The sequence below is a fragment of the Coffea arabica genome, chromosome 6e (assembly GCF_036785885.1).
Source record: "Coffea arabica cultivar ET-39 chromosome 6e, Coffea Arabica ET-39 HiFi, whole genome shotgun sequence".
Lineage (NCBI taxonomy): Eukaryota > Viridiplantae > Streptophyta > Magnoliopsida > Gentianales > Rubiaceae > Coffea > Coffea arabica.
Window position 1 is genome coordinate 14,955,506 of NC_092321.1, and position 15,836 is coordinate 14,971,341.

Sequence of the window (15,836 nt, forward strand, 5' to 3'; positions counted from 1 at the left end):
TGGAGAGTTACTTCAATTATGCACTAGCATATTTATGAGTAACTTTCGAGAACAATTTCCCTTGAGCTGAATGCTATTATCTGGCATTGTTGGCAGAACTGTGGGATGGACGAACATCTCTGAGGATAACAAGCTGAGTTTTCTTTTCTATAGAATAGGTGTTCAAGAAGTTAGGAACTGGTCGCATGCATCTTTTGCAAGCAACCATAATACAATGTCCATTTGAAACCAATTCTTGAAATAGCATATACTTTTTACTCAGCCACACCTCAAGCAACCAAATCAAAGTAAACAAGAAGATATCACTCAACTTCCCAGCTTCGCATCCAAAATACTACTGACTCCGGTATCATCAATAGGCAGCTCAACAATTCTGAAATCTTAACTTTAGTCACTATATCAAGATCACTCTATCAGGGTCTCATCAACTTAATCTCAATTGCAAAAGTTCCTACAGTTGATCATAAAATATATTGGATTAATCTTCCGTACATTGACACTATACACGCTATTACCATTTGTTGCATGACATCCGAATTTATGTTTGAAATATAAATTTTGCATATGAATCACGCATCGAATGACAAAAGTGTATACGCTATCACCATGTAAATACACTTATGTAAATTAAATGTATTAATATAATTATCTAAATAATGTAAAATAATTAGAAGATAAAAAATATGCAAAACTTTTTTGTTAATTTGTGGGAGAGATAAACAGTGTGCTTGGATAGTAGATTATTTGGAAAAAAAATTACCCTAACACTTTTTTGATATAATATACGTGAGATAAAAAAAATTATTGAAAAATGTAAAAGTGGATAAAATTTTACAAATAATTGACAATCCAAACATAATATAATCAAAAATTAAGGATTAAGAAGTCACCTTTGCTACGTTAATGATTCTAATTTTACCTTTTCCCTTTAGGCACAGCCATTAGAAAAATGGAAATCACGCGGTAACCACCCAAACGGAAGAAATGAAAAAGGTAAGAATGGAAGCCTCCTAGTTCGATTCGTAACCTTTAAGGCTTAAACTGAGCTAGTGCCGAGTGATAACTCATAAACCCTTGCAAAGAATCCTCGAAAGCTTCCTTCATTTACTATATCAAACTTCTTCTATTTTTTTCAGCACAAGAGTGATTAGCTAGTTTTAGAAGAATCGATGGATTTGGAACCCCTTCTCTGGATTATCTTTTTCCTCATGAATATGGGTCTCATCGCATTGAATCTCTACCAGGTACCTTTTTTTTTTCTTTTGTTTTCCTTAATTTTTAAGGAAACCCCTTTATGTACCTTATGCTCATTCGCACTGTTTTCATGTAATATTACTGGAGAAATTTTTGTGGTTTTGGGAGGAAGGGCAATGCCATTGTTGCTTTTTCTACTTTCTTCTGCTTAACGATAAAGAATTCTCAACACTAATAAAAGGGGAAAAAGAGATCGATTCTGGGAAATTCTGATGCTCAAAAGCCTCTTTTTTTTTTGAATTTTTGTTTTGTTTTGGTGTAGCATTACTTTCTGTTTGTTTGGTAAAGAGATCAAGGGGAAAAAAATGAAAAATAGAAGAATAAGAAGAAGAATATAAAAATGTAAGTTATAGAAGATTGTACTTTGTCCCTGGCCCGGTTTTTGTTGCTTTTCTTCTCCTCCAAACGAATTTGATTCGAGAGAAAAAGGGAGAAGTTTTTTGGTTTTTGATGTGATCAGGTGTCCTTTTCAGCGATAAGTTTAAGGGAAAGTTAAAAATCTTGTGATTACGACAAATGCATGCGGGGTTAAAGCAGTTATAGAGAATAAACTAAAAGAAAGGGGAAGGCTGGATTTCTGTTAGTGCCTATTTACCTCTTATATACTGTACGTTGTCAATTGTCATGTTTTTGCTGAGAGAATTAAGGGACAAGAAGCCTTAAGTTAGTTAAAAGAAAAGCCTGATAGGAGCTAGTGATGCTGCCTTTTGTTATTACTACAAATCGGTATCCAAATCAAAAGACGTGTCAGTGGAGGACACACTTGCAAATTACCTCTTCAAACACTCTGCTATGAAGGCAATTTTTCATTTTATCCGCATTTTGTTTGTCTATATCTCGTGCTTAACTGGTTGAACATTTCTCATATGCTTGCCCGTTCTTGGACAGATTCCAGTTACATTCTTGTATATTCTTGCTATTAAGCATCTATGCCTGTATCTCAATATTGTAATGGGTTTCTGTAGATTGTGAGTTTATCAGATTTGGAGGCTGACTACTTAAACCCATATGAATCATCATCTCGCATCAACCATGTGGTGATTCCTGAGTATTTGCTGCATGGCGCATTCTCCATTCTATTTCTTCTGTCAGGGCACTGGTTCTTCTTCCTGGCTACTCTTCCAGCAGCTTACATCAATTTGAGGAAGTAAGGGTTTTAAACTATCAGGTTCTAGATTGGTTGATTGTCTGGCCCGTTTATGCATATGCTGGAGTTGTAACTTATAATCTGAACTGCACTCTCTGTAATTCTGCATTTATTCCATGCTATCCTGTTTTCTTTACGTGAACTGACTGTCTTTTTTTAACTTAGTCCCATGAAAGGTGTTCTCTGTTGAGCGAAATATGCTTTGTCATCATTTATTGTTTCATGAAGCCATTTAGATTTATGTGCAATGAACTCCAAATTTTTTCTTTGTTGTCATTTATGTTGTTTCTTGTGTTTCAGATTTATGAAGAGAGAACATCTTATTGATGTAACTGAAGTTTTCAGAGTCCTTAGTGTGGAGAAGAAGCTTCGGATTGTCAAGCTGGGATTCTATTTACTTCTCTTTGTACTCGTCATGACCAGGTTTGCCCCAAACTTTTTTTTTCATGGAAGCTGGGGATGCATGCATTTCTTGTTTTTAATTATGCTTAAAGACTTGGTGTTTGCTTGTAGAATATATGCTGCTGGGACATTTTCTGTTGTGATGTCCGTCTTCCATTCAGATAATGAAGAATTAGATATTCGCTCTTCCATTCTGGAATTTTGAGGAAAAAGTTGATATTATATTAGCTCAACATATTGTAATAATTCTTCTTAGAATGATTAGGGGACTGATGATTAACTGTTTGCGTGAAAATATTCTTTCAATGGATGTAAATATTAAATTTTGATGTAAACTGAGGACAAGTTACGCAAGTAGTTATTCTCATCTTGTATTCTTCTTTTTGGGACCTTTTTCATTTTCTATTTTCTTTTGCATAGTATGATTTTACTGGTATTACCCAGGAAACTTGAAGCGTATCTAGAGTAGACAGTGAGCTTTCTTATGTAACACTTTATGCAACATGTTTGCAAGCTAAATTTCAGAAGTATTATCATCTTGGGGATTAATTATAGCTTTGCCAGAGATACAATGGGTCTTAAAGTCTTTTATGATTTTCAAATCTGCCATACATATTCAAGAAGCCTAGTATATCCCCAGGCTAGGTTGACAAATGCTTTGGTTTAAATTTGGGTTGGAGAGTGGTGTAACTTCCGAAGGAATGGATTAAGAAAAGGTAAGCCAGAGGCTAAAGATGATGAAGGCAATTCTTAAGGTGAGAGAAGAGGAGAACCAAAGGAAAAAGAAATGCTAGTGAAGGACTTAGCACCGATAAGATGCATTGGATTATGAAGGAATTGTAATCTTTTCGGTGATGACCTAGAAATTACTGACCAAGTGAAGGAAAAAAAGAGAGAGATTCCTGAGAATGTCAATGGCCTTAAGAAGATACTAATTAGAGTAACAAGCAGAGTACGGAGAAGTTGGCTTCGTCTGTTGTTGGCACATTGGTATCATCAACTGGGTTTAAAGTGGTCTAAGTCGTCATAACTTTCAGCTTATTATCAGGCTTGTTGTTTTTGTCAAATTTAGGACCGAAGTAAAGATGGTGTATGTGCAACATAGGTACAGCGGTAATTGCTAAACGTTATCTGTGATCTTTGTTAGCTGTTGGTGCTTTATAATCGTGCCACCACATTCTTCCGAAGTTCTGGTGTTCATTGATAGAGTTTTTTAAGGTTTTCTGGGCGTGATGGTGTTTTGCTTTTCTAAACTTGGACTGATGCCCTTTAATTGCTGTTGCTTGACATGTGCATGCTTCAACTGAAGTAGACCTCTACCTTTTTCTGTGAGGATTCTAATTACTAAACTAATTTGCAGGCTTGTATTTGTTACTATCAATTCTGCAGTGGATGAAAGTGAAGCTACTCACCTTTTTGGCTTGTTCTGAACTCTTCCAGCTTTAGTGATGTGATTTATCTCTCTTCCTACTGGGCAGAAACATCTGTGAACCTGGATTTGGAGTCTGACCAACCAAACACATAACTCTCAAATCCAAGTTACTAACATAATTTTCTAGATGGCTGTGGAGTTATTAACCCTCTCGTATTACTATTTGCATGATGATGCATAACACGAAGCATGTATGATTAAGAACCGCCTATAGGTATTAGAGCTACCGATGTGGATTGCAACTTCAGCATAATCATTTCTTTTACCCATCTTGACTTTGAGTGGGTACACTTGATCTTATTAAAGTGCGTAACACAATGGTGTTTGCCTTGCCCTCTTTGCCGAAACGAACCTTTGCCATGCATTACAGAAGTTCAAAAACCAGTTACATACAGGAGGTCAATCTTAATGTACAGAACCATCTAATAAATCAATTTTTCTTTTCGTACTTTTGAGGGAGAATTGATTCCAAAATTGGTCAAAGCCCAAATCAAATTGTGATTTTTGGACAACTTGTTTCTATAGGATAGCCGTGAAATTGTTGCATTTGCCTCATCAGTCTGGTTTATTTGGTTTTGTTCTGATCTCACTCACTGTTTCTGCGGAGCTGAGAAACCATTACCATCTGGTTAATCCCTTATGCAGAAGCACAGCATGATAATTTTCAGTTTTCACTGATTTCCTGCAATACAACTGTCCTCGCAAAGTTGTAATTACGCAATTTCTTTCCAATGGAGCCTTATTCTCACGACCCCCCCCCCCCCCACAAAAAAAAAAAAAAAGAATTAGTGAGTCCTAGGGTTGTAAAAGAACCGAGTCCTTAATGAATAGTTCAGACTAGACGCATTAAGGGTTTAATTCGAGTTCGATTTTTGGTGAGGTTGAACTCAAACTTATTTATGCATGTTCAACTTATTTAGGCTCGATTTGATTCGATTAATTTCTTTATGTTTTTCAGAAATATGTATTTATTTATTATTTTGTTATATAAGGATTATGTATGTATTATTAATAAATTAATGATAAAAATAAGAAAATAAAAAATTTTGAGCAAGTTTGAACTTGTTGAATGCTATATCGAATCGAAGTCGAACTCAAATTTTAAATTCGTATAGGATTCAAGTTCAAAATTTCTAGTCGAGCCTAACAGTTCAAAACTTTGATTCGATTCGTTTACAATTCTATCGAGTTAGTATTTTAACTCTTAAAACTTAGGGTACATTTGATAAAATTAAAGTTTGAAAACTAAAATATAAAGTCTGAAACTAGAATTCATTAGGTTAATTACTAAATACTAAATTTGATACATTTGAATGTATATCACATTAAGTGATAAGTGAATAGTTTATCACTTATTGTTTGGAGCAAGTTTTGTTAGGAAATTTAGTGTCACTTAATTAATTTAAATGTTCTATTTTTTATTATTAAATACATTGGAATATGTTAAGATCTGAACACATTAAATTTAAATGCTAAACTAGATTATTAAACTAGGTCCTGGTGTCATTTTATCACAAAAAATTAATTATCCAACCTATATTTTGGAAACTTACCCAATAAATCTTCAAACTAATTAATATATTAGTTGAATCATTAACCATGGTCACCAAAACTCATTGTTTTGAAAACTGGACCGGACCGCCTAGTTTGATTGGTCGAATCGCAAACCGGTCATAGCTCCGATCCGATTCATATCTCGGGTTGATTGGATTTAAAAATCGGTAAGAACCGTTTGAACCGTTAAACCAGCGGTTTTTTTCGTTTTTATCTATTAAATTGAAATATATATATATATAAATATATATATATATAAAGAATAGATTTTCCTTAACCCTAAAGACTAATTATTAAATGCCACATCCACTCGCTTTCTTCTCATTTTTTGCCTTTTATCAAGTTTGCATCTCTATTTTCTATTTTCCTAACTGGAAAAATCGCCAATTTAGTCCTCAAACTATTTTACTAAAGCCAATTTGGTCCCACAACATTTTATCGCATGAATTAAGTTCCTTAACTAAAATTCTTGTGCCAATCGAGAACCTATACGGTGTCGCTACCCAAAACACATGTATCTGTACAGAAACCGACGGCGAGGCAGGGGCTTTTTTGGAAGTACACAATAGAATTTCTACGGGAAGCAAGACTGAATTTTTTATGGTGATTTAATTTGTTGTGGGTAAAAAATTTCCTTCCGAAAAAGAAATTCTTACAATGTTCGGATTCCACATACGAACTCGTTCCTTGGATTCTACAATTCCGGCGGGTTCGCCGAAACCAATAGTGGGAACTCCAAGATCCAGCAATGAAGGCTCTCCAAGAACTAAGGTGGGAGAGGTGGACACCAGCGCTCCATTTCAATCTGTCAAGGCCACGGTTAGCTTATTCGGGGATGCTGCAACCTCGCCTAGGTCCAACAACGACGACAACAACAAGAAGCAGCCCCTTCTATCTAGAAAGCCAAAAAATTCCTCTGCTGCTGATGAGGTATAATGTCCTAGTATTCTAAAGCAGCCCTTTTTTCTTTTTTTTGAACATAGAATCTATCGTAGTATCGAACAGCCAGCCACCATCACTTTTACCTCCATGGAATAGTGATTTTTTTTTTTTGTTAGGTGGGGAGCAGAGAGTGCTCGAGAAAGAATCCGTTCTTCACTTGGCCCTCAAGCAACTGGAGGACTTCAGGGCACGACTCAAATGCACAGAAACCACAAAAGCTCAAGCTTTCCGGGAACTGGAGAAAGCCAATAGAACGCTACAGGAACTGACAAACAAGCTCGAAATCATTAGTGAATCCAAGCAAGCGGCTATCGAGGAAACAGAAGCTGCAAAGCAAAGAGCCAAGGAGCTCGAGGAACACAAATCCAGCAGACAACACCTTGGGCATCGATGCTTGGAAACAGGACGTCAACAACGAAAGAGAACTATACAAGGCCTCCGCTGTTGAGCTCATTTCTGCTAAACAAGAGCTTACAACCCTCCGACAGGATTTTGATCAAGTCCTCGAAGCAAAACTAGCTGCATTTCAAGAGGCTGCGGACGCCCAGCACCTCACCCAAGTTTACCGAGACAGGCTAACTTGAATTTCCAGTGAAATCATCACCTTACGCGATACACTGGGAGAGGTCAAGTTGGCCACTCTTCAGGCGCAAGAAGAAGGAAATGAGCATCGTGAAGAAAAGCAGGCTCGCTTCCAATCTCACCAAACAACCAAGGAACAAGTAGAGCTGAAAATCAAATCCTTAAAAGAAGAATTTGATGCTAGCGAAATTCTCGAGGAAAAGCTCGAAGAAACAACGGAGGCAATCAAGCTTTTGCAAGAACAGCTGCAAAATGTTAGAGAATCAGATATGTTCTCTCTGAAAATCGCCACAGCAGAGCTTGATGATGCTACAAGGAAACTGCGAGAAATTGTGCAGGAACAAAACTTACAGAGAAGCTCAGTAGATTTCCTTAAGGAGGAGCTTGATAATGTCAAGAGGGACCATTCTGAATTGAAGGACAAGGCATCGGAAGCAGAATTAACAGTTGAAACTTTGCAAAGTGAATTGGAGAGATATAAAGCACAGCTCGACGCAGCTCTTGCAGGAGATCCCCAAGGAGAGTACGATGATATGTGCTTAAAACTCCAGCAGTTGGTGTCGGAGGCTGAAAATGCTAGGCAGGGAGCAGAAGAGATCAGGAAGGACATCTCATTACTTAAGCAAGATGCTGAAACAGCACGTGAACCAATTCCATCGGAATGGAATGGAAAACTGCTGCCATTCCTCGCTGCGGAATATTCATCCTCGAGCTTTTCCTTGCTCTGTTGTGCTGCCCGTGAACCAATTTCTCCATTCCACTCTGTTTTCGTCATCTTATCTCCCTCCATTGATGGCAATTTGCATCGGTGGAAAACCCCTAATTTCTTCCGCTATTTGGATGCAAAATGGGTTCTGTCTTGGAAAACCCCTAATTTCTCAGGTTTCCTCCAATTTGGATGCAAAATGGGTTCTCTGTCTTGCTTCCTGTAGAAATTCTATTGTGTACTTTCAAAAAAGCCCCTGCCTCGCCGTCGGTTTCTGTACAGATACATGTGTTTTGGGTGGCGATACCGTATAGGTCCTCGATTGGCACAAGAATTTTAGTTAAGAGACTTAATTCATGCGATAAAATGTTGAGGGACCAAATTGGCTTTAGTAAAATAGTTTGAGGACTAAATTGACGATTTTCCCTTCCTGACTTCCTCCAAACTTTTTTTTTTTTGTAAGTTGCAATTTCTAAATTCCAAAAACGTGAATTAAAAATTTAAACTCACAATGTCTAATTCCTATGGACGCGAATTTTGTATAATTTTAGAATATTGTGGTATTTTTGGGTTGGATTTAAGATTTTTTTTGATAGATACAATTGAAATTGAGATAAAATTTATTTGTTGCAACTTATAATTTAAAATGTTTGTTTATGAAAATCCAAGTTCTTTGAAAATATTAAACTTTTCATCATATAAAGTCTTAAATTAGTCCATTGCATATCTTATTTTGTACATATATATTTATATAAATTATTTTTAAAAAAAATTATTGAATCAGGATTGAACCAGTCCGACTGATTGACCCGAACACCTCGCTGGTTTCAAAACATTGCCTAAACTTTCTACTGAAACCGAAACAAACCAAACCATAGGCATTCAAAAAATGGAAACAGGGTGCTGTGCATTGCAACAGGTTGATTTTAAAGGACCAGATCCCATATTGGGCCCTTAGGTGACCTCCAAACCCTCCAAAATTGGACCCAAAAATCGTACAGGTCCACATTAACAGTGAAGATTCTCATTACTTGGGCCCACTCTATCTGACAACTGTCAAAAATGGCACATCCAGCCTGACCCGACAGAGGATGGGCTAACCCCCTCAAACACATTGGTACGGTGCCTTTCTCTTGGAAAGTCAAATTTCAGTGTCAATTGATAACGAATCCGATTGGGCCTATTTATCATCTCATAATGCTCAATGGACCCTACTAACACCCATTTGTTCGGGTTCAATTTGAAGAAGCCACAAACCATATAAAGGAATATTACTAAATCAACACACAAAGAAATCAATAGCCCACATTGGTCTATATGATCTAGTAATATTGGTAGGCACCACCCAAGATGGTGATTCTGCACTATGAAAACCATTAAGATCATTATGTAACCAATTTGCCATTATAAAGTTTGAAACTCGAAAACCTTACAACTAGAGTCGCCTCTTAAGGTAATGGGCTTGATCTTTACACGCCATAGCTATCCATGGTTTTAATGGTTTAAAGTAAGTTTTACTACGACTCGGGTGGTTCCACGCCATGTCTATCCATGGTTTTAATGGTTTAAAGTAAGAGGACGACAAGATGGTACTTATAGGCTAAACATTTGTACTTAATTGTAGGCCACGTAAATAGGGGAATGGGGCCTGTGATTGGATTTTTTTAATCCCACTTGATGTGTTTGGTCCTTGGCCCTCTCTACATCATGTTGGGTCATTGTCAGGGCCTGGACTGGACTGGAGTTGTCTTCCTGTTTGCAATGTGGGTCATAGTTGCCCAATATCATTAATTTCTGTTGGGTGTTCTAAACGTTGGTATCGTACTAGATGGGTCATAGTGTATGGGCCCCAACCGTTGGAACAATATCCATGAGATATCTTCCGATGTAATTGTACAGCTGTTGTTCATCGTTCATAATAGCGACTTTTAAAGGGTACAAAAAGCCATTTATATTTTGCAAATACATCTCCACGTATATATTTGCAAATACGTGGTCAAAATATACTACTTAAAAAATTATCGCGTCTTATTCACTAGAGCTGAAAAATGAAAAACAAATGAAGTTATTCAATGTTCGAATCTAACTTAGCTCTATTCGACTTCATTCGAACTACACGAACTCAGTTCGATAAAAATTTATTTGAATTCGAATTGATAAATGAACAAGTCAATCTTGAACACAATTTTAAGTTCGTTAAAAAAAATATGCAAGTTTGAACGCTCGAATGTTTAATTTGATTAGATTCAGTTATATTCCTACTGCTTGCAGTACTATATTTGTGACATATAAATAAATAACCTCTTCATAAGGATTACAAGCCAAATATTATACATGTATATATGTTTAAATAAATGAACTTGCTAGCATTAATTAAGACCCCAAAAAAAAAAATACTATACATCAATCGTTGGTAATTCAATAGTTTGTGGCAGGCGTAGTGGTGACTCTGCAATAATTAGTTGAATTTTAATTAATACAAGTATTTAAGCTCATTGGATTCAAATAAAATAGGTTCAGTATGCAATCACATTGTAAATTGTGCTGATCATTTAAGCACAATAATATAGAATATGGAATCATCCGATTACTTAAGTTAATCAAGATAATAAGCACTCTCTTGAATTAGTTTGCACCATAAAAATATGTCATGTGAAATTCGCTACTAATTAATATAAAAAGAAATGCTTAATTTATTTTTCTTCAAATTATTTCCTCAAAGTCAAGAACATTTAGAGTTATTTTGTTTCTATTCCATTTTTTCAGAATATATTCACAAAATATAAATTTTCCATTTTTGCCATCAATTATTTTATTTTCACAGTCTAGTAACAAATATCTTTTGCAATTAGTATCCTTAACATGCATAGCCAAGTACATGGTGCGATCTGGTCCATTTTAATCTTACCATGTTAATGAGTACCATATCGACTAGATCATTTTTCATTAGTGAAAGCTTTCAATTCCCTTTTAATTTTCTTTACTTTATCCATTAAAACATCCAAACATGATAATAGATTCTCCTTTCTCTCACTTTGCCTCCAAACTCCTCTTCCATACTAGGCGTACATATAAGTGTGAAATGTCATTTTTAATATAGTAGGAATTGTAATGAATTGTTGCGATTTTAGTTTCATTTGGTTTTGTATGGGAATGCCAAAGGGGAGAAGAAAAAGAGTAGCAAGAAGGAAAAAAAAAAAAAAAAAGGATCCTTTAGAACTATCATTTCGCTTCTCGAACGTTTAATTACTTTGTTCAAGGAGCAATTGACGACCAAAATCCTGATGTAAGCCCAAGAAATGACTGAATACCCTAGTATTATTGCTCAAGGACATGAACAAGATACAATTATTAAGAACCTAGCATATGAAGCTTTTACATACATACACATATATATATATTTGTGTGTATATATATGCACATATACATATGTATGTATATTTATTTATTTTGATATGGAAAAATTTTATAAATAGCTAGTTTTTACAATTAACGAGCTCGACACATTGCATGTATAGCCTATAATGAACTATGAAAAATCCTATACTGAGCAACAATACAACTTAAGCAATAGAAATAAATTAATAGATGGTTCACCTCCTTGATTTTAGAGATTCTATGTTTGTGTCTATCATTTAGAGTTAAAAGATGACTCACTTTTTTTATTTTAAGGATTCTATATTTGTGTTTATCATTTAAGAATGTTGTGATTTTAAATTGCATATATTTTGCAGCTAAACTCATGAAATATGTACTTCACATTGAGTTCGCCTATAAAAAGCGACTCTAAATCACAAATTATTCATTAGTTTATTTCTATCTCTTATGTCGTATCTCGCTTAATATATGATTTTTCTTTCACATTAGGAATCTAAATCCCCTTCCCAATTCATATTTTAAGAGGAGGATTACCCCAACCAATTACTACAAGTTTTTAGAAACATATCTCCTGATCAATAACACTTATCAATTTAAGAAGCAGTTGTGCAATAAGTGCATCAGGGAGACGTGTAATAGAAGAACCCAAGTCATTTGATCCTTAACAATTGATACTCAAAATGGGGTAACTACTCCAAGATATTGATTTTGTGCACTTTGGACTGCGGAAAAAATTTAAGATATCAGCAAAGAATTCTGCTGAAACCTGAAGACACACTCTTCAGGTTTCAGGCAGAAGTAACCACTGGGCCAATGGCTCAGTGGCCACTAGGGAGGGGCTTAAGTTCCTCCTTGAGCTGTAGGTGAAGTTGAAAAAAATCTAAGGGTTATGTCAGAACACTCCCTTGGTCTAGTTAGGTCTGTATGCCCACTAGCCCCCCATCACAACTTCCTTAGACTTCCCCTCCCCCTAGATTATGATAGAGTAGGTTATACAAATGTATCGTTGCTGACAAAAAAAAAAAAAAAAGATTTCAGGCAGAAGCCCTGATGTAAGGGTGAAGAGAAAAGAATCCTCTTATTGATGCCCCTGGTGAAGGAAGATCAGAATGGGTAATGGCTGTTGCCTGTTGGCCATACATATCGATGGAGGAAATTAAGAGGTCATTTTAAAGCATGCAATGCAATGAATAGTTGCACAGTAGAAAATACCATGTACGTCGACAATAGGGGCCATGCTCATGTGAAGGGCACAATCAAATGGGACCACTACTATGGCCAGCTCCCAAAACAAATTAAAAAAAAAACGAAAAACATATTTTCTGGTAGTATCTTTTATATTCATATCTTATTATGGGACAGAAAATGTGGGTTTCTGGTCCAACTACTTAAAACTTACGACCATAATTGAAAATTTAACTTAATCAAAAAATCCTTCATGATTTAAAAAATAAATAAATATGAAAAGAAATCCGCATTGTTAAATGCAGAATTTGTCATAACTTGGAAATCTTTTGAAAAATCTGCTGCTTTATATACCGATAAATGGGTTTTGTAATTTGGATAAAAGATTATTCAGAAACCCTTTTTTTTAAAATTAATATGTAATACTTTTTTCTGATGTGATATATGAAAGATGAAAATACAGTCATAAAGATGACACTTTTTCTGATGTGATATATAAAAGGTAACTAACAACACATTTATATGTAATAGCAAAACCTTTGCAAAAAAAATATATCGTATGTGCAAATCATTCTTGTTTATCTGTCCACTTAACTACAATTATCTGGTACATAAGCTGATCAAATTTATGATTAACAATATATAACATTTATTTTTTCACATCATTTAGTAGGTTCTCTTTTTTTTTTTTTTTTTTGTCGACACTGGGGTGTCCGGGTCAAGACCCGAAGGCGGCCCGACTAATCCCCAGCGGCCTGAGAGGAGAGACCCCATCCCCCCAAGCACGGTAACCCTGCACGACTCGAACCCCTGGCAAGCGCTCCTAAGGAAGCGTGCGCTGCCAGATGAGCTGCCCAGGATTTAGTAGGATCTCAAGAATATGAAGTTTTGCTTGATAAATTCTTTTTACCATAACCATCATTGTGCGGGACAGCATGACTTGCGTTTAACTTGCTAGTGTTTGATGTCAACTTGGAAGTCCTATTCCAGAATTTGTACTTTCTTTTGTTTGGCCACTTTGCTAAATGAATATATACCTCAAGAAAAAAAAAAAAAAAGAAGAAATGTATACCACAAGAAGTGGGCTAAAAGATTTTATTCTGAAATTTTTGTCACAATTCGGAGAAAAAAAAGAAGAAAAGCACACTTGGAGACAGAGAGCCTCATTAAATTTGCAGCAAGGGATGAGACAAAAAGGCATTCAATACATCAAAGTAATATGAATGGAAATTGTGAACCCTTTTTATTTGAAGTCGGACGATAAATGCTTCATCCTTTTGGCTAGCTAATGTATTTAAAAAAAAGATGAAAAATACTTGGGTGGAAAATTGTAAAAGCACAAAAGTCAAAGAAATATATGATTGTTTCACATTGAGAGCTGCCACAAAATCAATTGTGGATTTGACTTGAACTTTTAGGTCCACAAACACCCAAAAAAAAAAAAACAATTAATCTTTGTAACGGATTTTTAAGTATCATTCCCTCTATTTCATTGAAAATACCATGCTTTTCATTTTCGAATATTTCAAAATATTTAATATTCTATTAAAGTCAAAATTAATTTTGATCCCTTTTCCCAATGTAATCAACACATTATTTATATTTCATACTGAATTCATATTTAAAATTTGAATTTTCAAGAATAATCTTAAAAATAAGTTTATTGACATCACCGTCGAGTTACTATTTTTAAAGAGTTAAAATTCTGCAATGCGACAGATAATTTGGGACGGACAGACGGAGTAATTAATTAAACAGTTGCCCCGTCTGAGTTTTCAATTCGGGCAACAGTTCTCCATTAACTTTTGCCATTTTTTAAGTTCACTTTTCTTCGCCTTTTGTCAACCAGCAATATGAATCATGGCCAACTCATGCTCTTCCCAGAAAGGACTTGGCAAACCGGATATGATAGGTGTCAATTGGGCATCTCATGAATCATGATTAGTTAGTTATTTATATGCATAGTAGAATTGGTATGGGTTGGCCCCCATTCATCATCAATGGAGCAACTGCTTGTCTCCCAAACTATATGTTCAGTGGTTTGTTGGATACGACAGCGTTACTATATCATCATCTTCTCCTGCCTCCTTCGATTCCCAAAAAATTTCAGAAAAGGCGTCATTTCCCGCCTCATAATTGGAGCTAAAATCATTCCTAAAAGTATTTTAGTAGTATTATATTCCCAGGATTCTAATATCCATAATGACACTCATTAATGAGAAAAGACAGGAAAAAATGAGGTGGGGCTTAGCGGAATTTAAACTAGCTCCGCTGAAAGTATTCTTGGCAAAAATCAAACTGAAATTTCAGTCGAGATGTGTATTAAATAAGGAAAGCCTACCAAAGATATTTGATCCATGTCGTGGACGTTTGTGTGTTTTTCAATTTCTTTTTCATTGGTTAGAGTTAAAGATTTGTCTAGAGAGATTAAGAAGTTAGTTCTCCTTAATTGAAAAAAAAAAATTCAAGGGGAACCATCCACTGAAAAAAGATAATTTGAAAAAAGAATATTTAGAATAATACCATAATATATTATTATTTTTTGTAATGCGATGTATGTCAGATGAAAAAATGATTAGAAATAGAGAAAATTGATTGAAAAATATGCAGACGGTACTATCAAAAAAATTAAAGAAAAAAAAAATCTAAATAGATTGCGGTAGAAAGTGCAGTTGTCACAGGCGCGGCCCATCACCTTGGCTAAGAAAATCTAATGAGTTTCTTTGCCTAAAAAATAATTCAACATGCTCCCGCTACAGCCTGAGTTTTTTTTAAAAAAAAGGAAATTTAAAAATCAAATTGATTCGTTCAAGATTTGGGACAAAGTACATTTTCAAATTAGAAGTTAAAGAATACTCGAACAATTTTCCCCAAAGCGAAACTAGTATGATTCAGCTTCAGGGAATTTTCATGTGAGTACCCAAACGTATAATTTTACCTCCAAAATAACTAAATTTTCAAAGAAAAAATTAGTCTCTGTAAAAAGTTTTTTACATGAATAGGTGGTTTGAATACACGTCATACGTGCTACAAAAACAAAGTGGAATTCCAAAAAAAAAAAAAAAAAAGAGAAGAGCTTATATGTCTTTTACATCCGAATTTACTAATAAAGAAAATTACAAGCACGTCAATGTAAAAAAAAAAAAAGAAAAGATTAATCTATTTTTTGATGACATTTGTATACAAAATAAATGGGTAACAAACCATTTGAAGTTGGAGATTTGAAAATGTTGATTACAATCTACTTTACAGTA

General features: G+C 35.1%; 2 protein-coding genes across 4 annotated transcripts; one reads left to right on the top strand and one right to left on the bottom strand.

Moving 5' to 3' along the window:
* The first annotated feature begins 898 nt into the window (after positions 1 to 898).
* LOC113695396 (protein cornichon homolog 1) lies at positions 899 to 4,582 on the top strand. 3 transcript variants are annotated; one of them, XM_027214479.2, is made up of 5 exons: positions 899 to 993; positions 1,137 to 1,244; positions 2,220 to 2,401; positions 2,702 to 2,824; positions 2,915 to 3,183. In XM_027214479.2, the coding sequence occupies exons 2-5, from the start codon at positions 1,170 to 1,172 to the stop codon at positions 3,006 to 3,008; spliced, it is 474 nt and encodes a 157-aa protein (XP_027070280.1). In that variant the 5' UTR covers positions 899 to 993; positions 1,137 to 1,169; the 3' UTR covers positions 3,009 to 3,183. The 3 variants fall into 3 exon arrangements, with proteins under 3 accessions (XP_027070280.1, XP_027070279.1, XP_027070281.1); XM_027214478.2 differs by having other exon boundaries at positions 925 to 1,244; XM_027214480.2 differs by lacking the exon at positions 2,915 to 3,183 and adding an exon at positions 4,164 to 4,582 and having other exon boundaries at positions 930 to 1,244.
* A 1,778-nt stretch (positions 4,583 to 6,360) lies between these two features.
* On the bottom strand, positions 6,361 to 8,236 carry LOC113695321 (uncharacterized). The gene is made up of 2 exons (XM_027214362.2): positions 7,665 to 8,236; positions 6,361 to 7,558 (listed from the first exon to the last, which is right to left on the bottom strand). The coding sequence occupies exons 1-2, from the start codon at positions 8,101 to 8,103 to the stop codon at positions 7,539 to 7,541; spliced, it is 459 nt and encodes a 152-aa protein (XP_027070163.1). The 5' UTR covers positions 8,104 to 8,236; the 3' UTR covers positions 6,361 to 7,538.
* Positions 8,237 to 15,836: the final 7,600 nt, after the last annotated feature.

Excerpts from the sequence above, each read along its gene's own strand:
- LOC113695321 (XM_027214362.2), bottom strand. The coding sequence starts at position 8,103 with ATGGAGGGAGATAAGATGACGAAAACAGAGTGGAATGGAGAAATTGGT. Across the intron at positions 7,559-7,664 it reads GAAATCTACTGAGCTTCTCT|CTGTTCTTGCAAAAGCTTGA; the intron begins GTAAGTTTTGTT and ends AACATTTTGCAG.
- LOC113695396 (XM_027214479.2), top strand. The coding sequence starts at position 1,170 with ATGGATTTGGAACCCCTTCTCTGGATTATCTTTTTCCTCATGAATATG. Across the intron at positions 1,245-2,219 it reads TCGCATTGAATCTCTACCAG|ATTGTGAGTTTATCAGATTT; the intron begins GTACCTTTTTTT and ends GGGTTTCTGTAG. Across the intron at positions 2,825-2,914 it reads TTTGTACTCGTCATGACCAG|AATATATGCTGCTGGGACAT; the intron begins GTTTGCCCCAAA and ends GTTTGCTTGTAG.